General features: G+C 45.9%; 2 protein-coding genes across 2 annotated transcripts; both read right to left on the bottom strand.

Annotated features, from left to right (window-relative positions):
• Positions 1 to 180: 180 nt before the first annotated feature.
• On the bottom strand, positions 181 to 7,158 carry LOC307079724 (vesicle-associated membrane protein-associated protein B-like). The gene is made up of 6 exons (XM_079742222.1): positions 6,889 to 7,158; positions 5,750 to 5,902; positions 5,273 to 5,376; positions 4,714 to 4,794; positions 3,564 to 3,752; positions 181 to 2,081 (listed from the first exon to the last, which is right to left on the bottom strand). Exons 1-6 carry the CDS (start codon positions 6,944 to 6,946, stop codon positions 1,905 to 1,907), a joined length of 762 nt encoding a protein of 253 aa, XP_079598348.1. The 5' UTR covers positions 6,947 to 7,158; the 3' UTR covers positions 181 to 1,904.
• Positions 7,159 to 8,649: 1,491 nt separating this feature from the next.
• gnas (GNAS complex locus) lies at positions 8,650 to 26,206 on the bottom strand. The gene is made up of 12 exons (XM_079741886.1): positions 24,758 to 26,206; positions 22,466 to 22,538; positions 19,199 to 19,253; positions 18,703 to 18,822; positions 17,016 to 17,113; positions 15,327 to 15,381; positions 15,132 to 15,205; positions 14,567 to 14,625; positions 13,952 to 14,072; positions 13,412 to 13,542; positions 12,416 to 12,483; positions 8,650 to 11,985 (listed from the first exon to the last, which is right to left on the bottom strand). Exons 1-12 carry the CDS (start codon positions 24,894 to 24,896, stop codon positions 11,839 to 11,841), a joined length of 1,140 nt encoding a protein of 379 aa, XP_079598012.1. The 5' UTR covers positions 24,897 to 26,206; the 3' UTR covers positions 8,650 to 11,838.
• Positions 26,207 to 26,422: the final 216 nt, after the last annotated feature.

Here is a 26,422-nt window from a genome sequence, read left to right as displayed (position 1 = left end):
GGCTAACAAGCTCTTGATCTCTTCTAGAAAGAGAATAAAAAATAGGAATTAATTTCCTTCTCAAGCCATGGGTAGGCGGGGCTTGATATTTAAATTATACATGTCATCATTTTACATGACTTATAAATCAGGTTTATTCTTCAATTCCGTAAACGGCATTTTGTTAATAACTGACAGATCTCTTCATCATTTGGTTTATTTGATGTATATACAAAACAGTATCCAATTATTCCGTGGTTACATGTGTGGCGGTTATAACTTAATCTGCAAGTATAAGCTGTGTTACAGTTTTTAAAGTGTGTGTATTCAGTCTTAGCAGCTCTGCAAGCTTCCTTCGGCAAGGAAAATACAAACAACAAAATTACTTTAAAATGCTATTTGAATTGCGGGTCACTTGAACTGTATTTTGTTGAAAAATTAAAACAAACCATAATTTTCACATACCATACCAACCACAATGTAGGTGGTCCCTTTTAATTATTTGAACACCCCGAAAAATAATAAATGCAGTTTATTCCATGCAGATTGCAGCGTGGAACAAATAGAGCCCAATGGAGCATTGCAGCTATATGGATTTCAAAAACAATACATATATATGTAGATATAATATCTATACATATATATAGAGATAACAATACATATATATGTATAGATATACATATCTATACATACATATATATATAGATATACACACTATAACCATCAATGGGCAGAATTGAATGAGACGCCAAAGCTACTGTTGTACAGTGTAAAGTGGGGTACTGTGAATGTCCAAATAGGCTTTGCATAACAACTTTTCAGACGAGCAGGCTCCTTATGTTCAGACTGCGCTTTCTTTCCGTTTCAACCTGAGGAAGCAGCTATCAACAGTCTAAGATCACACACACACACACTTTTAAGTGGGCTATACCGATGCCACAAAAATGCAAACGTATACAGGATATATTTTCATGAACTGCTAGGTCACTGTGCAACACGAGAAGATATGCCCATGTCTTCAAGAGCCTGGAAGAACAAAAAGTTCAATTAAAACGCAACAGCTGGGGCAGATATACTTTAAATACTTTTTTAAAATGAGTTTGGGTGCAATTAGGATTGACTACACATGCCTTTTGGTGTGTAGTAGAGGGAATCTGATTGGCCGACCATTCTCTTAACAGAGCCATGGTCACTGTAGCCACTTTTAGCATGGTCATTAACACATTAGCCTTTGTGCTCTTCCTACCTACACAAAACACACAGTTATCGTAAAACTCCTCCACACAGCACTCGCATCTATAGCTAGAGTAAAATAAACCAAAACAAACAAATGTCTTCTACTCGCTCACATTTTTAATCAAGATGCTGTTTAGGCGACAATATGTAGTTTATTTGGGGTAAATAAAGTCTTGCATTGAAAGATTTTACTTTTACTTCAAGTTCATGTATTGTCAGAATCAAACGGAAGATAACATTACATGGCGAGGCGGTCGTCCTCTGATGCATTCTGTGTAGGTAAAGTGGGGAACCAGTGAACTCATTGATATATTAAGACGGGGCTTGGGGATGGGACACACCCCACTCCCTTCACTACATAAAAAGGTTTTCTGTGCAAGTTATAGAAGAAAGGATCGATAGGTAGAATGGACGGAGAGAGACAATCAAAAGATGGTGACCAAAAAAAAAATTTTGTAAATACCTGTGCCTAAATAATGTGTTTGCTTATGGTAAAACACGCCTTCGTTTTTCTTGTCATACATTAAATATCTTTCCCTTCCTACTCAAACCCTCTCGTGATATTGCATCAAATACTGCAAAGAACACACCAGAAAGAACAAGACAAGAGTAGGAACAAAAGGAAGAAGGACACAGAGACATCTCCACGGGCGTCGTCACCCAAGCGGCTTAGCGTCCGTCCCCGGCCTTCACAGAGCCAGCTTGCCGATGATGACCCCGAGGACGAAGAAGAGGACGCAGAAAGCCAGCAGGCGGGTGCTGAGGCCCTCCTCCATCACGCCGGACGTGGCCATGGAGGAGGAGGAGGCAGGGGGGTGGGGCGCCGGCACCGACGTCACCTTCCTCTTCCGCAACACGTCGTCCTCCTGCGACACGTGGAGGTCAAAACATTCAGGTCAAAGGTCGCCAGCGGTGCCACTCGTTCATGCGAATCAATCACGTAGCGTACAATTATAAACCAGGCTAGTTTATAAAGTGTCCGTTTAGGTATCCGAGCTTGGATCTCCCAGGTTATCATGACTAGAGACAGCTTGATGGTTGTTTTGCCAGCTACTGACGGCGCCAAGAGTTGCACAACAAACAAGACTCATTCCTTCAGACACACCCCCTGGGTGCCCGTTCCATTGTCCATTCAACCGTGCTCAAAACAGTGTCAATCATCACCTCCTATTGGCTGCAATTACTGCACTCGGGAAGAATGTCGCTCGCTCACCCGTTGCACAAGTATCAGCTTCAAAACAATAGAAAAACGCTGCTCTGCTTCAGATGTGTCCTGAACAGCTGGTTTAAGGGCTGCGTCATTCAAGTGTGTTCAACCATTCCAGGCCATGCGTAAAGGGGTTTATAATACAACATATCGCTCATGGCTGGTGAATCACAATGAATGAAAGTATATAGAAGCGGTATATTGGTAAATTCAATATAATGCCATTAATGTTACATTAATCCTATAAAAAGAAAAAAAATAATATATATATGCATACAATAAAAAATATATTTTTTAATTATACTGAATCACTCAATGGGTAGCACACACTTTTTCGTGTTATGTACTTTTTTCTTACAACCACTGCAAAGGACGAACTGAGCATGTCTGAGCGGAGTCTGATGTACTACAACCCCCGGACACTTGGCGAGTGGGCGGAAATATGCCTTTCTGTCCTTACACAGTTTCAGACATACTTCCTCAGGTTGTGCATGGTCCGATTTGCACAGCCACCTTCAGAGGGAGCACCACGCAGCCCGAACTTTAAAGTTTCCCCCAGTATCAACCATTCTAAAAGCTGGGGAACAAACAGCAGCTGCACTTCACGACACCGGCCTCTAAGCACGACGTGGGTAACGGAGGCAAGTAAGTTGGACGTCTGATAGCATAAAATGGTTCTGAAATTAAACTACAAAAGTTCAAATCGTGTCTGCAGGTCAAACGTCTCCGTGTCGTCCCAAACGTCCCATTCCGCCGGCCATTCAAATTCACCCTGCAGAAGGGACTGGAGAAGGGGGTCAGCCAATCACCACGCTGGCTTTTCCCCCCGGCGCGCTATCGGCTGGTTTGACACAACGACGACAGGGAAGCGACGGCGGCAAGCAAGCCAATCGCGTACGGAGTCGTTTGAACTAGGCCCCGTTGATCAAGGAAATGACAGCAGCTTCCCCAGACCAACGTGCAATCTACGACGGAGCTCGGTCTGGCGATAGCCAGGCTAGCCGTTCCTCGGCCCCGGGGCCGAGGAACGGCTAGCCTGGCTATCGCCAGACCGAGCTCAATCTACGACAGAGCTCGGTCTACGACGGAGCTCGGTCTGGCGACGGCCAGGCTAGCCGTTCCTCGTCCCCCGGGGCCTCACCCGGATCTGTTTGTTCTCTTCCCGTAGTCGCTGGACCTCCATCTGCAGCCTCTTGCACTCCTCCATGATCTTCTTGACCTCGCCGTCGTCCAACGCCGCGCTGGTGGCCGACTTGGGCAGCGGCGCCCCGTGCTCCGTCTTAACGGGGGCGGGAGAGGACACCGACTGTTGGAGGCTGTCACTGTCATGCTGCGGAGGAGGAGATGGGGGGTGGAGGAAGAGGAGATGGGGGGGGTGGGGGATGAGGGGGTGAGGGGTGGGTGGGTTGGTGGAGGAGTTGAGGGGTGGAGGTGATGTGGGGTGGTGGTGAGAAGGAGCGGATTGGACGTGGTTGGAATTGGGGGTGCAGAGATATGGAGATGAAAAAGAAAGGATGAGAAAATGATCAAAGCAACCAAAATAACAAGTGTAATGGAGGATTCTGGGATGCGATGCTAAAGGAAGTGAATGCTTGTGGATACGAAAGAGAACTCGGACTGCAACTAAGAAATTGCTTTCGTTTTCTATGGACTATTTGGTTGGTGCAGTGGGGGCTTTTTTTCTGTGTTCTCGTTCAAACGATTATCCCTGGACCATTAAAGCGTGTCGACCTTCGTCACGTTAACTTTAGTAATCATAAGGCCACAAAATGCCAGCAAACAGACATCCAAAAGGATACTTAATTGTAATGAGCTGTTAGCACTTTAAAACTAGTTAAGGTCACCTTATTATAGAGATTTGACGTTGCAAATTAATAAATACACACGGTATAAAAAATGCCAGAAATAGATTTCTATTGGCTATTTTTGCATCAGTAATCACTGGCCAAGGTGTTAAAAAGGCATCCTAAAATACACCAAAGCTAACTAGTAATTCTTTGATATAGATTTTTAAAAAGACAGCACCCATTCAAAAACGAGTGCCCATGTAAAGTGGAGAGCCCTTGTAAAGCCCTGGTTCATCCTTTTAAATGTGTCCTTCCTTATGTGATGAAATGTTAATGAGGTGTACTTCCCGACTATCCCGATGGAAAGCACGCAGACCAGGGCTTCCTGGTGGCTTGTAACAGTAATCACGAGAGAGAGACGTGCGATGCTCGACGCTCGGCAGAGACCTTGGACAGTTACAGTTCAAGGTCTTGAGAAGCTACTGGGAGTCCTTGAGAACTTACGGTTTTATCGTTTTCCAGCGGCATGTCGAACGCACACCTCAGCTTGGAGTCCATCAGCTCTTCGGGTTTCGCCTCTTTCCACTGCACACGGGAAAAAACAACCCACAAAACCAACGTTTTATTGTCCACGTTGGGCTGTCAGTGGTCCGCTCGACACTCAGGTCAAGTGTTTACTTCTCTGTTTAATAATTATGGCAAAAGGACATCGCACACAGATTGCAACGCACGGAGAATCTTGGTGAAGAAATCGGCGACGTTGCACGGCACATTTGAAAATAGTAATTCTTAACTTCTACTAGGTCCGTCTTCCAATCATTTCTACCAACGTACGATTGTAAACGGTGCCACCAGGGAAACTAGGTTCCCCTACACACACATGAGTCACGACACCGTCCACAACCATGAGAGTTTAACCTGGTATAGGCAAACACACAACTCGGATAAGGTACAGGATGGAGGAATGCACAGACCTATGCAAAATATCTGAAGATTTAAAAGAGAGGTCTTACTAAATCATTTCACATGACAAATATAATAGAATATGTGCCGGGCCACTCACCACTCCCTCCATGTCCGTCATATCGTATGGGGCCAGCATGGACTGCACCATGAATTTGTGCTTGCTTTTCTCATTGGGGTCATAGTCGAAGGGCTGTAGCATCACTGTGAAGAGCAACAGAATCAAGCACAAGGAGGAGGTTACATTAAGGATACCAATGTTTATGCAGCCTGAAAAGGGAAGCCAGTTATTTATAGACCAATGAAACCCTAACATGCTCATAAATGGCAGACATGTTTTTTTTCGTCTCCTTAATTACATCATCCACACTTTAGAATGTTATTTTTCCAGTTTCTATGGCTGAAATATCTAGGTTGAACAAGTGTGCCATTGTTTTATTACTCCGTGTCCCAGACAGGCCCTGAACCAGCTCCACTTGGTGGAGGCTGCCTGTTGATAAACTAATGAAACACTCGTCAGTTCAGCGACTGGCAGGCAAGCGGCACACCTCACACACAAAAAGTATTTTCTACAAACCAGACACGTTTACGGAGTCTCCAGCATCGATGACACCGCTGTTGGGACGCACGCAATACCGGCGTGGCGCGGTCGTCTTGACTTTGAAACACACATTTCTGTCTGTAGGGTTGCCCAACTTCAGAGTGGCAGTGACAACATCTGTGAATGGGCCTGGACAACACAACCATAAACACACACACACAACCATTCATTAGACGATTAGGAGGAGCACTTCCTGTTTCAAATCAACCACTGAAATAAGAGTGCATTTCCCATATATAGCTTATCAGCTCTCCTATGTCACTTAAACAGTTTTCTGCATACGACTAGTATGGAGAATGTAGTAAGCAGGTTTAACATTCATCAGTGTTACCCAATGGTGATTAATCCACTAAATTCCCCAGCCTATCCCTGATATTGCAATGAACTCCCAAATCAAGGTGTAAACATTTCAAAAAGCAACTAATGGTGCCCATATTCAGGGATATTCAATTCATCCTATCAAACTAAACAATAATAAAAAATATCCAACAGCAGTTTTAAGACCACGTCAACTAGGCCACTATGAGCTGCTAATCCACTAGGGTTTGCAGAACCTTACATTCTTGGATATGCAAAAGGTAGCAAATTATTCAGGCTGGGCCGTCGTTTGAATAATCTCCAAGATCCCCTCCAGCCTCCTTCCTCATGATATTGTGAAACCTCCCTGCCTTGCCCCCCCCCCAGGGCTCCGTGGTTGTGGACATTTCTAGAATAGTCCAAACGTCAATACGGTGACTTGGTCGGCGAATGTCAACGCTTTGCAACACGCACAGCAGGGAGGTGTGAACGGATACGGGCGGCAAATTAGCGGCAGGGCAAGAAATAGCCCGAAAGGCCCCGCTTCACATTTGCAATGACAGCCGAGCCAGTCCTGCAAGCTAGCATCTTTAGCTCGATGCTATCCACTAGGCTAGCATCGTCACACAATCCTGGTTCACCTGTCATTGGCGCAACGATCAACAGTCACACCGATTGAAATCACCGAATCCCTTCATTTTCAGACGCCCCCAGTTCGGAAAACAGCCGCGCAAGGCGACACACGCAGGTATAAACGGAGGTATTCACACCGATGGTTGGTAGCCTGCTAGCTGGCTCCTGGGTGTCGGGGCCCTTACCTCTGAACCTCAGTTCGTGTTGTGGCTCTAGCACTAGCACTTGTTCCTGTCTAGCCATGTCCCCGGGCTGAGGGGGTCTCTTCTGTCCCGCTGACGGAGAGGACGACGGGCCACAGCTGTCAGGGAATGTCGGTATCGTATGCAAGGTGCTGGCTCTCCTCGGGAGGAGGAGGGGGGAGAGTACTACTAAACGTTGCACCGCAAACGACAACTGCCTGATAACGTAATGCTAGGCTAGGCTAGTGAGCAGCAGAAGCGGCAGCGTAGAGAGACGAGAGGAAGGGGAAGGAAACGCCAGCTGACGTCACGTGAGGGGCGGGGAGGAACGTTGGTGACGTCTCACGAGGGGCGGGGCCCTGAGGGGTGACGTCAGGCGAGAGGCGTGGCCCGGTGGGGCGACAGCCGGTGACAGGCAACAGCATCCAGCTGCAGTCCCGGAGCCGAGGCCTATCGTGTGGCAATTGGGCCTGTGGTGTGGCATATCCGTTTTTTATCCGTTATTTTCCCTCTATGTATAGATATATATATATATATAGCCATATATATATATATATATATATATATATATATATATATATATATATATATATATATATATATATATATAGCCATATATATATAGCCATATATATAGCTATTGGCTGCAATATATATATTTATCTATATATTTTTTAATTCGATTATTTATTATTAATTAATTATTTTATTGAAATTTAAGAAGAAAAATGATCTTTGAAACGCTCGACTTGGGCAGTTAGGGGCCGACTGTGACGCAAAACGTCCAAACCGGACCTGCCACACTACAGGCCCCATTGCAACACCATAGGCCCCGCCCACGGGCTGCAGCTGGATCCTGCTCGTGACAGGAGAATACAGGAAGAGCCTGCGTCTGTGAACGAGATACCGATGGAAATGTAACAGATGATAGATAATGGAGAACCGGTTTTACATTTTTGGATGCATGATGAGTCTTTGTAGTGGCAGGCCCTCATAAGTATAAATAAAATAAATATGTATGCGAGTTTTTAATTTAAAGACCTTCATCTCTCCTTTATTCAGGCTCGTGCTCTAATTAAGGAATGGAATATTTGGATTCAGAGTTGATCTCCTCTGCATTGGCAAAAGGGTTACGCGTCGTTGTTTTGCCTGGTCGTGGTTCATAATGTGTATGCTAGTCTAATAGTTGCCTCTAATAAATGAGCAATGTTTAACATTCAAGTTGAGTACAAAATATTTCTAAACATTAAATCGGACGCACATGCAAAAAGTTTCCACTTTTATCTTCCCAAACATCAAAGCTATATGAATCGAAGTAATTGGTGTGTGCAAGAAAACTACAGATTCATTTTTGTCGCCTATAATGCAAGTGCTCTAACAGTTAATTATTAATATTTTCACAAGTTGATTTGAGATCATTTGGTACCTTGCACTAAACGAGTCTGACTAAACCTGCCACAGAATTAAAGCATTGTCATTCAACATGAAAAAGTTCTTAAGTAGGCCAGGTTGGTGTTATGTGGAATGAATGTAGTCCATATTGTGTAGCAAGTGTGTTATGATGAACCGTGTCCTGTGCAGAAGTTCTGCTGAAATTGTCAACCAGCCTAAACAAACGCATCAATGGAAGTCACCTGTATTGAATAAAGGAATGAAAGTGTGTGTGTGTGTGTGTGTGTGTGTGTGTGTGTGTGTGTGTGTGTGTGTGTGTGTGTGTGTGTGTGTGTGTGTGTGTGTAATGACGGATCTGTTTCTGTCTGCACCAAAAAAACTTTTATTTGTCGGAGCTCCTGTTCAGAAAGTAGAGAGACCCATATCTGGTCTACACAGTAAGATGAAGACTAGGGCACAGAAGTGAAAGATGTTAATACTGTACAGGCCGCCTGTCGCGCAGGGCCGGTCGGAGCACACACCCCCCCCTTCCCCCATCAGAAAATAATAAATCAAAATCAATATATATATTTTTGTGTTATTTTATCTTTCCGTAGCAAAAGAAAAATAGTTTGCGTAGAAACAAGCATCGATTTGCATGTGGGTCTTTCACATCACCATTAAAGTAAAAAATAAAATAGAAAAGACAGAAAATAAAATGGTAAATGACACTTGACTCCTCTTAAACCCTTTAAAATGTATTTTGCAGATGTTCCAGATGAAGCAACAGAAACCTGAACACCGTTTTGTTTGAAAGGACTTAACTTAAGTTATTAAGTTATTAACTTAAGTTATTACATAAGTAGTACACACACTACTGAGTGTACAGTTAGTCAAGGTTCATTCAGATTCTAATAAAATACTTTTTTTTTTTAAACCCATATACATTTCATATATCTCATCTTTTCTGGGTATATGGATCCAAAAATAGACATTTAAATAATAAGGACAGGGGGTGGAGAAGGAGGGAGAGAAATAACGAATTGGATGGTTGTACTCCCTGGGGGGGGGGGGGGGGGGGGGAAGAGAGAGAGAGAGAGAGAGAGAGAGAGAGAGAGAGAGAGAGAGAGAGAGAGAGAGAGACACCGATAAAGGGTGGACAGTTAGGAGGGAGGGGATTGGCCAAGCTATACAGCGCAGTGGGACTCCCACGTTAGCTCATTATACACGTACAGCCGTGATCAAGGCACAGGGATCTTCTAAAAGTTCATGTTTTTATCAATAAAGTTGTACAAAATAATACATTTTACAGTCTGTACAAGAATAATAGTTCAGCAGTAAATTAAAGCCGGACACACGAAAAAGCCGCGGGGGGGGGGGACGGGGGGGAAAGGGGGACGGGGGGAGGGGGGGAGGGGAGAGGGGGAGATTAGTGTCATCGTTTTGTGTCATCCTCTTCAGTTTTTTTATTTAGTCGTTTTTTCCGTTTGAAGGATTCGTTTTTTTTCCCCCCACACAAACAAGAAACAAAGACTCATCAGCTGCTCAGTGGAGGAAGTGGTGGTGGTGGGGGGAGAGAGAGATGGGAGAGTAGGAGAGAGGACACAGGATGGAGAGGAGGGGAGAGGAGAGAGGATGGAGGAGGAGGAGAGAGGAAAGTAAGCGAAATGAGAGGAAAGGGGATGAGAAGCGGAAGGGAACGAAAACCTTAGGGAAGAAGAGCAGACCAAGGGAGGAAGGCAGGAAGGCAGGAACATACAAGAACAGGCGGTAAAAGGTGGTTAGGGAGGAGGGGGGAGTGATTGATTGAAAGACACAAAGGCTGAAGAAAAGACTGATAGCTCAAAGGCTACAACGGCTGAAGAGTCCACACAGAAAAGAAAACAACAAAATGAAACATAAAAACCGAGCGGACTGGAAAGTGAAACGGGGTCGACCAGGACGCGGGCTCTGGACCTCATACGGTCCTGTGGCGTAGGAGGCGGCGATCTGCTCTCCCTTGGACCAGTTCTGTAAAAGTTGGCGGGTTTTTTTCGTTTTTATTTATTCTTTATTTTTTTCTTTTTCTTCCAGGAGGAGTTTTTTTTTTTTTTTCAGTTCAACACGACACGACACATCTCGGTTCGGTTCCTCTCTCTCGCCACGCTGCGCTCTCCCACCAACGCAAAGTCCACCGGCTGCACGATCGGCCCGGACCCCTCCCCGGTCAGACGGATCAGTGATCAGCGTCCTCCTCCCTGTCAAAGGGGTTCAAACACCGCACCCCCCCAATGTCCCCCAAACCAAAAAAACAAAATAATAATAATAATAATAATAATAATAATAATACATTGCTGTGGGTCCTTTTTCTCCAGATCGGGACCCGGGGGCCTCTCGGAGCTCAGTCTCCCCACGGTCCTAGAGTCAGTCCGTGGGCGTGGAGACACTGGGGCCCTCGGCGGCGTTTGGCGGCGGGTTCCAGCTCTCCCCTCAAAGCGCTCCGCTGGGAACAGCCCGCCAACCTCCCAGTCGGCCCTCCCAGCTGGACCAGTAGGGGCCCCCGGTGGGCGGCGGTGGCTTGGAGCCCAGCACAGGGTGTGGTTCAGGGCTCCGAGGGGCCCGGGGCCACGGTGCAGTCAGGGATTAAGTACGTGTGTGATCGTTTCTGTGTGCCATGGCCATACTGCGGGTTTATAAGTGTAACCTGTGTGAGTGTGTGTGCGTGTGTGTGTGTATGTGAAAGTGCATGTTAAATGCCAAGCGTTGGCGTTGCCTGTTCATGTTTCTGCCGAGAGATCACTTTCATTCCTGGGCACAGTGCTTTTTTTTTTTTGTTGTCTTTTTTTCTTTTTAGTTTATTTCTTAAATACAGTGAATTTCAGCTGATCTGTGGTGACATGTATATACTCTATATGCAGGATTTCAACAATAATCTCTTTCCAGGTTGCACTGCATTAAGTAGCTCTCTTTTCAAATATTAAAAATCTCCTCCTCCTCCTCCTCCTCCTCAATATGAAACTGAACTCCGCCTTTTGAACAAACAGTGGCGATGAAGTTGGCAGGGGACTGGGATGGCACTGGGATGGCACTGGGATGGCACTGGGATGGGGGAGATGGTCACAATGAGGGGAAGATCATGGCAGAGTGGAGGGGGGGGGGGGAGTCGTTGGCCCAAAGGTGTTGATGTCAGAATACAGCGGAGCATCTCTTTAGCCCTCCCCATGCTCTGCATTAGACTTATCTTCTTAGTGTGGACAGGGGGTGTTGGGGTAAGGGGCTTAGGGCTGGGTGGTGCTGGGGGTTAGGTAGTGAGAGATGGGTGGTGTTGGGGGTTAGGCGCTGAGAGATGGGTGGTGCTGGGGCTTAGAGCAGGGGTTCATTGCGCTGGCACAAGTTCTGAATCGGCAACGTTTCTTTTCTGTGGGGCTCGATTCACACGCTCTCCCCTGCGTGGCTGGGAGAGAAAGAGAGGGGGGGGGGAGGGAGGGAGGGGGAGGACACTGGAGGGGTCGGAGGTCGGAGGGTTCAGAGTACAATCTGTGTGGGTTCTGTTGGGCGGCGCCCGGATCCCTCGGCGCCGCGCCCGCCGTCCTCACCGGCCAATCACAAGAGCTCGTACTGCCGCAGGTGCATGCGCTGGATGATGTCCCGGCAGTCGTTGAAGACGCGGCGGATGTTCTCCGTGTCCACGGCGCACGTGAAGTGGGGGTAGCAGTAGTGGCGGCCGTCGCCGCTCGCCGTGCTGATCCTCTGCACCGCGCGCACACAAGGACGCACACAGGGAGACACACACACACACACACACACACACACACACACGCACAGGGACACACACAGACACGCACACAGACACACAGAAACACAGACCACTCTTTAAGTCATCGTGTAGTGGAGGTTGTGCGCAGGCGTTTGCCCTCTTCTAACTCTGCACATCGACACCTAATTGAAGGACATGTTCCACACACACACTAGACCTGGGCCGGGGCATCGAACCTCCAACTCCTGTCAGTGTTAAAGCCATGTTCCACCAGCGGAGCTGGACGAATGGACATGGGTATCCAGCATCAATATGACACAGTCTCAATACAGCCCATCCATGCACAGAAGATAGTCTGCCACTCCTTTATGCAATAAAGACAGAGGCACCATTCATGTCGTTTGTTTCGGCTCCGGAACGTACCAGGAACTCATCTCTGATGAAGTACTTTGCCCTGGTGACCCGCGGATCCTCCCCCTGCTCCGGTGCCGCTGTAGAGGAAGACGAGCAGACGTTAAAGCATTCATGAGAATCATAACGACCTGAGATCTCCCATCTGGGATGAGGGCCACAGAGTCAGGAAGACGTCTCGGTGTCACCGAAGCGAAAGGGAGACGTTGTTTTATAATCCTCGTGATGAGATCACTGAGGCCGGTACACTCTCTTCCTCTAAAGCACATCAGACTTGAGGTGGGGCCGAGACACCGGCGTCAATGCTAGTCTATTCAAGGCCATTTGCAGGCACTCACATCGATCCGCCTGGATGTCCTTATGGCAACGTTGGCCGGGTGGATAAAGAAAATCTTTAGATATACAATTACAGCGCAAGAGAGACTGCACTCGCTTCTACGGGACAGAAATGGAGGCAGATGATTCTTTACAGGAGTCTATTTTAGAGACGTATCTGGGACGGTGTCTGGAAGTGGGACACCCAAGCACCTGTTGAGGCTCACTAGTGTTTACAGCTGGGATGGCCCCAGGCAGTGTGGGACGTCTGGTCATCCCACTTTTACAAAACGTCATGTCTGTTCGTTTCCTCGAGGGTTTCGCTCATAAACAAAACATGAAGTGTCTCCGTTTAGGGGGAAAATCCATTTATATGGAAAAGAGTTAATCTTGACCATATATGTGTTGAAAACACCGAAAATGAAATGCAAGGGCATAAATAACTTACTATACTGGGTAAAGGAGCCAAAACTAAGCCCACCGTCAAGTTGGGATCAGTTGGACTACCGTTTTTACTTAATCAAACACTTGAATGCCCTTTAAAGTCGCTTCCTATCCGATTACAGCTCTCTGTGGGGGCACATTGGCTCAGGAGAACCACACATAGCTCTAGGTACCACACTGTGTACTCATTTAAACACCCCGGTGCCGGCCTTGAACGCGCCTCAGTGCAGGTCTTGGAGCGCCACTCACCGTCGTCCGGTGTGGTGTAGCGCGCAAACTCGGGAAAGTATTCTTCGATTTTGGACTTTCCCGCCAGAACCTTGTCGGCCAGAAGGTCCTGCTTGTTGAGGAACAGGATGACGGAGATGGTCCGCAGCCACCTGGAGAACGCACAAGGTTAGATCCAGTCGTGTGTGTGTTTGTGCGTGCGTGCGTGCATGCGTGAGTGAGTGAGTGAGTGTTCGTTTGAGGGAGTGTGTGTGAGAGTGAGTGAGTGAGTAAGTGATTGTCTTTGTGAGTGAGTGAGTGAAAGAGTGCCTCTGTGAGTGAGTGAGTGAGTCATTGTCTCTGTGAGTGAGTGAGTGAGTGAGTGAGTGAGTGAGTGAGTGAGTGAGTGTCTCTGTGAGTGATTGTCTCTGTGAGTGAGTGAGTAAGTGATTGTCTCTGTGAGTGAGTGAGTGAGTGAGTGAGTAAGTGATTGTCTCTGTGAGTGAGTGAGTGATTGTCTCTGTGAGTGAGAGAGTGAGTGATTGTCTCTGTGAGTGAGAGAGTGAGTGAGTGAGTGTTCACCTGTTGTTCCAGATGTTCTTGAAGAGGTTGAGGGCCTCCTGTAAACGGTTGGTCTGGTTATCCTCTCTGATCACCATGTTGTAGCTGCTGCTGGCCACCACGAAGATAATGGCCGTCACGTCTAAGGGCCACAGAGAGAGACAGTCAGAGAGAGAGAGACAGACGGGCAGAGGGAGAGAGACAGACGGTCAGAGAGAGAGAGAGAGAGACGGTCAGAGAGAGAGAGAGAGAGACAGAGACAGGCGGTCAGCGGGAGAGACAGACAGACAGATGGTTGGTCAGTGTCATGGGGAGAGAGAGACAGTCATGTTCATGGAGTCATGGAGCCAGACAGACAGACAGACAGACAGACAGACGAAGCAACGAAAGAAAGAAATGAAATAGGAAAGAGAATGAAGGAAACAATTTATGAAGAATAAAGGAAAAAAATAAAGAAACAAATGAAGAAGGAAAGAAAAAGTAAAGAAAAGAACGAAAAGAGTAAAATAAGAACAAGAACGAAAGAAAGAAGGAAGGAGTTTACAAGGACAGCAAATACCCGAATGGGGATAAAAGGCAGCAAAACAGACACAAAAGGCCAGATCAATCATTCAATCGATCGCTGCATCAGGTTACCGTTAAAGCACTGGATCCATTTTCGGCGTTCATCCCTCTGTCCCCCGACATCGAACATACTGAGTGGGTCAGAGAGGGGGATCATCAGCTCAGCACAGGAGAAACAAAACAAATGGCTCCCCCTGGTGGAGAAGCTAGGAACCACTGTGTCGCTGTGGCTCAGGGTGCCTGGGAACCCATCCCAACTAAACATGCATCTACATTTGTCTTAGTGTGTAGTGTGGCTTTGAAGATGTTTGGTGAAGTTGTGTTAGAAATTGAGCTTATTACTTGGCACCGACTCTGGCACTTAAAAATAGTACTTAGCATTGATAGTCCTTATCCTAGCTATCTTTGTTTTATACGGGGAATGGGTTAACCATTCCGATTGTTCATGCTCGGCACTTGGTTCTATGAACATCCGAACTGTACCGACAGCGATGTATTGTTTTTTCCTCTTTCTTCTGACAAATGTACTTATTGTAATTCGCTTGCTTTGGATAAATGGTCTGCTAAACGCCCTCAATGTGATTGTAAATGTGAATGTACCATTTCTTAATTGATTGTATTATTATTTGTTACTCACTGGAAATTGACCTTCTCCACTTGGAATCTTGTCTCAAAGATCCCGGAGGTGAGCACTCTGCATCTGAGTAGATCCTGGGAGAACGACAGTACATCAGACAACTGGTCTCTTGCGTTAGGGAGACCGGTCCCATCACAGAACGGTACCCCGAGCACCTTGCCCCCACTATCATGGTACCCGGACAGTGGATCTCACCTGGTCTGTGGGAGTGTAGTCGTTCTGTTTCACAATGTCGATCTTGTCCAGAAAGCTGTGGAGAGCAGAAAGGAGCCTGGGTCATGTGTGCTCTAAACAGAGACTCCACTCAGGGCCTTCCAACAATTCATCGGCATGTTTGTTCCCTTTCAGCGGACAGATAATAAACATACTTTAAAAAAAATCGCTTGTTATTGTATCTGGGCCGGGTATAAATATAATAAGTAAAGAACATTCGGTTCAGTGTGAAACAAACCGGTTAAACTCAAGACAGACAGACGCGCTCGGACAGACATACAGGCACAGGAACACACATCTCCTGTGTGCCGAGACACACACACAGACAGACAGACAGACAGACAGACAGACAGACAGACAGACAGACAGACAGACAGACAGACAGACAGACAGACAGGGACGGACAGACATAGACAGTGACAGACAGAATGAAAGAGTCTGTCTGTCTGTCTGTCTGTCTGTCATTACGGGGCGGGATTTCAAAAATAGCCCCCAAGCGCCCTGGCCCGCAGCGGGGTAACCACGGCAACCGAACCACGGGGACTATTCTTAGGCTATCGGTTCACAATCTACTTTGGCGGGATGTTTGTTTTTTTTGGGAGAGTTTTTATTATTTTAAGACGGACAGATTGTAAGAAAGAGTGAGACGGACGGACAGAATGCACACGAGAGAGAGAGAGAGAGAGAGAGAGAGAGAGAGAGAGAGAGAGAGAGAGACACAAAGGAAGTGGAGACAATGCAAAAGCAGGATAAGTGTGGAGCCCTTGTGTGCACAGAGGGACAGACTTTACCATTTCAGCTACCTTCCAAAAAGGAGTCTATTCCTCACGTGAACAAACCTTTACATGCAATAAGGAAACCCAAGCCACTAAGATGACACGCCTGTAATAACCACCAGTCCACAGGGGGACTCAAGCCAGTGCGTTGTGGTCTGAAAGAACTGATTTAGTCCTCTTCCCCCCCCCTCCCACACACTCCCATCCAGTCTGCTCTCCCTCTTCTCTTCAGATGACTCAGCCTCCGCCATGTTGGAGCCGGCCTGCTCCGCTAACTGCTGTGCTCCGCCATGTTGGAGCCGGCCTGCTCCGCTAACTGCTGTGCTCCGCCATGTTGGAGCCGGCCTGCTCCGCTAACTGCTGTGCTCCGCCATGTTGGAGCCGGCCTGCTCCGCTAACTGCTGTGCTCCGCCATGTTGGAGCCGGCCTGCTCCGCTAACTGCTGTGCTCCGCCATGTTGGAGCCGGCCTGCTCCGCTAACTGCTGTGCTCCGCCATGTTGGAGCCGGCCTGCTCCGCTAACTGCTGTGCTCCGCCATGTTGGAGCCGGCCTGCTCCGCTAACTGCTGTGCTCCGCCATGTTGGAGCCGACCTGCTCCGCTAACTGCTGTGCTCCGCCATGTTGGAGCCGGCCTGCTCCGCTAACTGCTGTGCTCCGCCATGTTGGAGCCGGCCTGCTCCGCTAACTGCTGTGCTCCGCCATGTTGGAGCCGGCCTGCTCCGCTAACTGCTGTGCTGCCTGAGCCCAGTTTCGGTTGAACAGCCAACCGCAGTCACAGCGTGTTCTGTATGACCCGGTTGTACCATTCCACGCATCCACCGAACCCCAAACAGACACCGGCGTCTACGAGGGTACAAGGCTGCCGTCGTCTTCGAGCAAGGCATTTTGTACTTACTATTGCGCACAGTCGATGAGCTGATACTCGTTGGAGCGCTCGAAGCAGGCTCGCACGCCGTTGTCCTGCCATAGTGACTTAGCATGGTCGTAGAACTCCTGAGAGAGAGCGAGAGAGAGACAGAGACAGAGACAGAGACAGAGAGAGAAACAAAATAATGAATAATTGCTGCTTAAGTGGAGCACTGTGAGAGGCGAGTTTGTAAGTGAAAAGGGGAGGGGTGTGGGTACGGTGGCTGCGAACCGTCCAATCAGGTTAGAGGCCAGGGAGGCTGTGTGTTGACAGCGAACGCTATGCATCTTTGAGTAACTGTGAGGTCTGTGTGTGTCCATGTGTGTCTGTGTATGTACCAAAGTAACTGTTTGTTTATGTGTTAATGTATCTGGGAGTTTCTGTGTGTATCTGTAGCTGTGTGTTTCTGTATCTGTGTGTATACATTGCTATGGAGGACATGATTAATCACACTACGATTATGAGTGAAGACTGCATGTGATGATCATTGTAAGAGAGATTTGTGTGACACAGCAACGTTAGATTTAATTATTGTGTTTCATCAAGTGCACGCTCAGTCTCCAACGTTGGGATGATTAAGGATTTCCATTATTACTATTAGGACCATATAGAGGTGTTGGTACGACCGTGTTTTTAAGAACACACAACTTCTGCATGTCTAACCGAATATAAAGGGCCACCCTAAAGACATGACACCCACTGGGAGTATACGACACGCAGACAATCAATCAGCAGATCATTAGTGAACCTCGACTCCCACTGCACACCTTTACCTGGGCGGAGGTTTGGGAATACAGTGCACGGCGTCGACTGATGCTGATTGAAGCACACCGTTTTAGATCCCATTCGTAGACTAGAGCAACAGGTAGAGTAGGGCTGCTCGATTATGGAAAAAATCATAATCACGATTATTTTGGTCAAGATTGAAATCCCGATCATTCAAATGATTATTTTTGAGTTTGAAAACATGATGTATTTATTCGGCATGTCTCTCCCAAAAACACTTTGTAACTGAGAACTTTGAAATTTCGTCTTAAAAATAATACACAAAAAGAAAATGTTCAAATCTAAAATAATGTACAGAAATGTATCCAGCTGATCTTCGCTTTCTATAAAACATAAAAAAAAAATAATAATAAAAACAAAATCTAAAACTCGATTATGTTAGTTTTGTGATCGTCTGACGCTGAACTCGCAATCGGGATCGAAATTCGATGAATCGCCCAGCCCTAAGGTCGAGCCTCCGGTGGGCCGGGTGAAGACCCTCGGAGGGTGCCTCAGACCTGGGTGCAGGTCTGTGTACAAACGTACTCATTCGTTGCCGCGCGCGAACATTTCTGCGGCCCGCAAAAGAGATACCCATCGTCCCACCAGGCGACACGTCTCCCTTTGCACTACACTATTTTCTTTTGTCCTCCCATTGCTAGTCGAGTCATACGTTCACTGTTCAGTTTTACTTTCTCTTCCTGTTCCAGTCGTCCCGTTCTGGGTGGGAATCGTGTGCAGATCCACCATCAGCCTCAGGGCTTGTATTTGCGTGTGTTCCCGATCAGGTGACCGCTCCGAACCCAGCTCTGCTTTGAATGAATGACTCGGGTTTGTGCGAACGTGCGTGTTGAGGAGAATCAGAGGGAGGCAAAGAGCAAGGGAAAACATTCACCATAATCCAACTCACAGAAGGAAACTCAAAGTCTTTCTGGCTGACGAGTTTGAGGACGTATTCGAGCCGATGTTGGTTCTGTGGGCAGGCGAGCAGCACTGGTGGTCTGAGGGTACTCATAGACGTTATGATGGTCTGCAACACACACACACACACACACACACACACACACACACACACACACACACACACACACACACACACACACACACACACACTTTAGGAAGGAACTGGATTGAGAGCAATTAAGTAGGTAATCCAAGGATGGAGAGATCTTCTGATGCAATGGTTAGTGCAGTGTCATTATGTCTTCATATCAGATCTCGTTTAATTACGTTGAGATGACAAGCCCTATAAACGATCCTTTAGCTCAACGTAATGAATATTCAAGAATATTCTGTGTTTAACAAGGAGAAAACGTGTGAGGCGTTTACACCATCGTTGTTGTCCAGACATCCGATGCTATTATGGTGTGGCGGTAGGCTGGAATCTTTGGTAAACTGGCACTTACCTCAATGGCCTCTTTAATATTATTCTTAATGTCGTGTATTTTCTGTCTTTTTTCTCTGAAAAACATAAGCAAACAAAGACAGAGGATCAGTGACATTGTAACAACACTGAAACAAATGCAGAGTAAAAAAAGATAGAAAGCAGAACCAAAAAAAAATGGCATAAGTTACTTAAAGGCAAGACATGTAATCTCAGCTTCAAGGTTCCGTTTTCCAAAACACAGTGCGATTCAGGGGCCCCATAGGAGCAAGGCCCCTGACCCTGTTCATTGTAATGGAGTCTTTACACTTGATGAAACACAGATGGTTCACTGAGGATCTCCCGCAGGTGTTTGAAGGAGGGCTGGGAGATTCACCTGGAAATGTAGGCTTCACAAAAGTGAAGGCAGATTGTTGACGTTTTTAATCCAGATTTAGCAGACGTTTTGATCCAAAGCGACTTACAATAAATAAATTTGTCAGAAGAAAGAGAATTCACAATACCGGTAGAGTAAGGATGTTCATAGAGCAAAGTCAAGCACTAACAATCGCTAGGTTAACCCATTCCCCGTATACAACAGAGAACGCTAGGATAAGATGCTACATAATGCTAAGTACTATTTCTTTAGTGCGAGAAAGCGAGATCCTAGATGTCCATTAGCTCCATGCCAACATGGCCGCCTACTGGCAGAGTTGGTTTCTAGCTTTGCATATGAAAATATTTAAAAGTTTAAATGGTCGGGCCGCCTCTTAAAAACAGTGAAGTTGAACATCTCTCTGCCTGACTCGGTTATTTTCTGTGCAGTATACCTGTCACAGCGACCGGTTATCTGTCACAACTCAATTTAATTTATGCCAAATCATCCATTGTGTTGATCTTCCTCATTTGAGAACAACAATGGGTGATGTGTCCTCTTGATCCTCATTTAAGTTATAGCTTCTCAAATACCGCTTCCTATTCCTATTTAGTAGACGCTTTTAAGAAGTGACTTACTCAAAGTGGCATACAGTAAAGTCCTACGCATGTCATTTGGTAGCAGACAGCGTTTAGGATTTAGTCTCTACAGGGTAGTCTGTGGATACCTTTTCAGCTGGAATCAAACTGCCTTAGCCAGTACCCTACCCCACACCCTACCCCACAACCACAAAAACTCTCTGACGGCAACCGCAGTTCATCCTGAATTACCTTCGAGATGCCATCAACCCCAACCTTACTTGCTCCTCTGTTTAGAGACTGTTACAAAGGCCTAGCCTTCCCGCCCAGGACATTGGTAAACAGCACAGCAACACCGTCCTATCTAACATTGCTGTCACAGGGTTTCCCTCCATTCAGGGTGCCTAGCAGGACACAGAAGTCTACCTGTAGGCCTGACATACAGCGGCCCAGATATCAGTTAGTTCATAATATCGTTGGTGTCAGTGGTCCAGCAGGTTAAGTTAGGGCCTGGTCATTGGTGAATAACACTGCACACGTTTCCCAGGCTTAAACTGAAGCCAGATCGACTATTTGCAGTTAGGGAATGTGGAGAGTCATGGCCAATTGGAAATCCTTGAAAAGGTTTCTACTGCAGGGGGACACTTAACTAATCTTCATAACGTAAAAGGTCCAAGCAATGCATCAAAACATCCCTGTTTTAAAGACAAAGATGTTTAACTTGGGGATCTTGTGAAATGGCTTATCTAATGAACAGGTCAGAGCGAGCACAGACTGAGGATGTAGCCGTGAGATCCAGGTAGATGTGTTTGATCAGAACATAGGCCACCTCATTTAGACCGCGTCCATTCAATCGCTCAAAGCCACAGTGAGGTGAACACACATAAATACAAACCAAGGAATTCATGCGCTACTATAAAGAGAAGTAAATTATCGATTTGAGATACTTTCCTAAAAATCCGGAAGTGGCTTTTCTTGGGTTCATTTTTTATTTTATATATTTTTTCGGATAGGGAGTCAGACAGAGAACTTAATTCAACAAGTACAGCAGCTATGTACACATTAATAATTAATACCCAATACTTTATGAGGAAAGCTTTATAAAGACTTATCCATCGTAAAATCCTCATAGCAGGATAGTCTGGATAAGCTACCAAATCAAATATACATCAATATATAATATGGCTACCTGGATAAACAGATGGTTGGAGTCAAACTCAGATTTGACCACTGTGCTCTAGATCTGAATCTTTTCCCACTAATCCTAAAATGACAAAATAATCTCACTTGGCACATTTAAGAACACAATAAAAATGCGACTTAACGACTTAAAAATAGGTTTGATTGCAAACAGACAATAATCCACAAACATTAATGCGATGAATTTGAACATAATAACTAAAGAACATACAGGAATAACACTTCACACACAATAAACCACATAGTTTCAATTATTTCAGAGATGGGAGAATAAATTACACAAAGCTCATTGAGGTGGAGTCATGAGCTCGGTCACAAGCCACACACACACGCGCATGCACACACACACACACACACACGCACACACAGTTGTCTGAAACCAAGAAGCAGAATATGATAATGTATTGGCATGTGTTAAAATAACATCATTGTACTACGATGTAATAGTTTCAATCTCAACCCGCCTCACTTGTCTCACCAAACAAGCTAACTTGCTAAACCTTCCCAACAACCCGTCCACATGATTTAATATGAGCTTCATCGTTCAGAGTAACAGTACAAAATAAAAACATACTATCTTACTTCAATAAGTAAATATTGTAAGTAGTAAATATATAAGGATCCCATGTGCCAGTGTTTGAACTAGGGTTCAAAGGTCATGTTTCAACCAAATGGCTCCTGCTGAAAACAGTTCAGGTAGGCCTACAGTTTCCTAGAGCTCTTAAATACGTTTTCTGACCGAACGTGAGGGATGGAGAACAGGACCAAGAAACAAACATTGAAACCCTACCAGTCAACAGAAAACACATGAAGCAAATGTCAGTTGTGGGCGACAGTATATTCTACACACAACCTGTGTCAACACAGCTGTGTGAGGTTTCAATCACAATGCATCATTTGTTTGTGTTGACAACATGTTGTTTTCATTGTTTCTGTTATTGTTTTCCCGCCTCTCAGAAGGGGTGGGGGAGGGGATGCCTGATCAATAAGGGATATTGATAAAGTAGGAGAAGATTCACAGTGAAGACTCTCTAGTCTCCTATATACCATAATAATACTAACACCTCATTATGTATTTAGTGAATTAGTAACTTTGTCATGATCTAACTGCCACAGAGTTAGTCTAACAAACACATTAAGACGTCAATAAACTTACTCTGCATTGAAGCCGTTTACGTGAAGAATCCTCATCTGTTTGACAATGGTGCTCTTCCCTGACTCCCCAGCACCTGAGAGAGAGAGAGAGAGAGAGAGAGAGAGAGAGAGAGAGAGAGAGAGAGAGAGAGAGAGAGAGAGAGAGAGAGAGAGAGAGAGAGAGAGAGAGAGAGAGAGAAATGTTATGAGACTGATGATACGTGAATCAGACGAAAGCATGTGGCTGCGTATCAGAAAACGAGTTGGGCCAAAAATCACTTAGATGTTCTAGATTGAGTATTAACATAATACAGAAGGATCTCCTCAAGTTAAACTTAACAGTTGATTAGCAGGAGGGGGATGTGATATAACCGACCAAGTTGAGGCATACATTGTTAACTTGTAAACCACTGCATAATGAATAACGTACATAATGACTTGTTCTTTGCCATAGATAGATGATAAAAGGTTAATGTTGTTATTATTAATATAGACGATCCAACACAGCAAACGTATACAAGACCTACAATGTGCTAGCTGGAAGAAGTTACAAGCCTATCCCGGATGACATACCTGGAGAGGTGTGTAATCTTTGAAAGAAATGGCATGCGGCATGTAAACATATCTTCATATAACCGTGGGATGATTGTACACATCAAAAGGCCATTGATTAAATTATATGGGATTAGATTGAGAAATAACATCTCAAATCGTGTTGCACTTTGTATAGCCTATACCGGTAAATAAGCATATTAGTGTTCCTAATGGTTAGGTGGTCTTTAATATCATTCAGTACATGTACTGGCCAGTGCACATGGTATTTTGTTCTTTCGAGAAATAATGACTTGCTGGTTTGCTTCAAACACAATTATTTAAAGGAATGACATGGGAAAGCACTGCCATGCAATGCTTAACGAGTTCAGAGGAAATACAGTGCAACAGTCTAGGCAACACCCTCAGCTTGTGTCATAATAGCAAGCTGGCTAACTTTGGCTTTGAATCACGGCAATGAAATCTAAATAGAAACTTCCAAGATCCCCCAAAATAAGTGTAAGATATAGGGACATGTAATACTTTGTATACTTGTCCACATACCAGGAAAACCTCCTCCTGCACAATTGAAGTTCAAATGTAGTCAACACATTTTGCCTATTTATCAAATGGTCAAAGAAAATATATAGGCTACGAAAATTCACAAAATAATTCTGTGGTTTTCGTTTTTCCACAAATATGGACGCCCAATGCTAGCCAAGGATACAAAGCTATCCTGTGCCCTGTTTGTGAGTTGTTTATTCCAACAGGGAACAGTGAACAGGAGTACTATACCAATAATCAAGTAGACTAACTTGGTACTAATATGCCAACTAAACAGGCTAAAAAGATCAGATCATAATTCTGTAAAGCCCATCCTGTAGGCTAAATGTGAAGGACTACAAAAAAAAAAGCATCACTAAGCAACACTCATTGACTTCACAGCACACGTTAAGAACACATGTGAACTAATAACGTGTGGTTTGAGTCAAACCAGCATCTTATACAGTATAACGGCAAGGTAGGCAAACTGTTGATGGCAGACATGTTTGTTTGGGCTTTCTGGTGGACTGGAGCCTGCTATGGGGTCCTGTCCTTCTGCTTTCCAAAGTCATAACTTCCTCCTCGACATCAATACGTGCATGACACCCAGTGCACATGCTCTGTGGGCAGCGGCTCTAATCAATTATTATGATTCCCAGCAGGACATGGTGACTACTCTGGCACGGGGAACCAGGGTCAGACACATACATGGCCACGGTTCAAAGTGGTCTCGTCCATTATGAAAGATACAGGCAGGTAAAAGTCACAGTATCTCTTGCATAACAGGCCTAGTATACAGTCCCTGAAGCGCATTCAATAAACACAAATAAAACACACCCACCCCCATGCGAACCACATGTTGAACCGGATACACGTTCATGCCTTTCGACTCAGTACAGTCTCGTAACGTCACTGAATTTAAGTGTTGGGACTATAATGTACAGTGCTGCTCAGTACAAGAACTATCATATTATGCACGTTTGTCCCTTGAATCGTCGCGTTAGCATCGTGTGTGGCATTAGGGTGTCAGTTCACAGCATAATGTCACTGATCAAGACAACAAGATAAGACAGCAACACAATCTACGGCATGTTCTACAATGGCAAAGTGACCATGTTTAAGATGTGTGGTACAAAACAACACGGCACAGAGAGATCAACATGACATAGAGATCAACATGGAACAGGGGGGGGCAGAGACACACTGTGGGATCAAGGGCTATGTCTCCAAACACACTCACCCAGGAGTAGTAGTCTGTGCGTGGCTCTGTATATCTGCTTGTCCTTCTGGAGCTGCTTGTCTATCTTCTTGTTCGCCTCCCTCTGTGCCTTCTCCTCGTTCCTCTGGTCTTCGGTCTTGCTGTTGCCCAAACAACCCATCTTCCCGCAGCAGAGAGAGCAGGGGTCCGGGGGAAGCGGGACGCGGCCGGTGAATCGATAAATCAACACGAACTCTTTCTAGATTCCCCTGTCGGTCCCGCGCGTTATGGGGGCACAAGTGTCAGCCACATTCACGCGGTTCGACGTCTGCTGTGGTCGGGGTTTGGTAGAGATATTGTGGTCGTCCCCCCCCCTGGTTGTTGTTAAAAACGTGTCCCCGTGTGTTTTAATTGTTGATGCATAACGAGTACGTTGTGGCTGTGTCTACATAACGAGTGTGTGTGGAGATGTTGGTCAGCAGCAGGATACGGCTGATGACGACACCAAGGCCGCCGTCTCTCTCAGTTCGCTACTCCTCGGCTTTTCCCTTTTCCTTCACATGCAATGTTTATTTCTTAACCCCCGTGCCAATACTAAGTGTAATCCGGTGATTTCGAGTCTATGTGAGGACTTCGCCTCTTCGGCTCTCAGATTGATATAGCATTAAGGAGCTAATTTGCATCCCGCGGCCCGGGTCTTGCGTCTCACTGTCGCCCGTGACAGGGACACAAGCTCGGCATGTCAGAACGACTCGCCCGTACGGTGGTATGGGTCTTTTTGGCACGTTTTATAATCCACATTTCGTTATGTTTAAGTATACTTCCTATAGATTTCCCCCAATGCCCGTCTTTGTCCGCGCAGAGACGAACAGTGGACACAAGGAAAATATATATTTACACTTAAAAATAACTACATGGGTGATATTTCCATCGCTTCCGTCGTTATTTAGCCTCGTTTTATGTGCACTAAATCACCCCGGGGATCTTGGATCCAGCCTCGGCTTCTCGCTGATCCCTGGAAATGGTTAATTTCAGCGATTTTCCTTCTTATTTATGATGGCTGTTCCTTGCTGTTTTTTTTCAATCCAAAAGGGCCTTCTCTGCCCTCGCTTTTGTTGCTGAAATGTGTCTCCCCCCTCGCATCATCAATGCTCCGGATTGCGCACAGATAGTCCCCCCATCCTTCTTGGACGGGCTCCGATTCTTTCAGATGTGGCGAAGACGTCCAAATCCTTCGAAATGGTCCCGTTTCTTGGAGGTAAAGCTCCGCTGTCAGCCTCAGCTCTTATATTCCCTTTGAATCCGAGAGGTGGGCTGCGACTACATGTGCATTTACATTCACAAATAGGACACAGGTTGGAACAGCACATTCCACCGCGAAGGCCGCTTCCTCACGGGCTGGTGGTGGAAGGTTTTAGATAGGAATAACCAATCTTGAAGGTATTATTTTCCCCCTTTTCTCCCGGAATAGTACACTGGATAGACAGCGCTGAAGAGACGGGGTGGGGCATACAACGCTCATTGAACCCTGGGAAGGAGCGTTTCATCACATGATTGCACAGAGCGTCAGCATGGCCATATTCTGCGGAGGAAACGGCGCCCTCTTCAAAGAAACTACAGATTCGGGGGACCCTCGCCACAGCACATCAGCACAAATGGGGAGCAGGGGGGCTCGATCCGGGGGGTATTCTGGGTCTCATCACGGGA

This window comes from Pollachius pollachius (genome assembly GCF_949987615.1).
Source record: "Pollachius pollachius genome assembly, chromosome: 8".
NCBI lineage: Eukaryota > Metazoa > Chordata > Actinopteri > Gadiformes > Gadidae > Pollachius > Pollachius pollachius.
The sequence above is the reverse complement of the archived record's forward strand: the minus strand, read 5'-3'. Positions and strand labels throughout refer to the sequence as shown.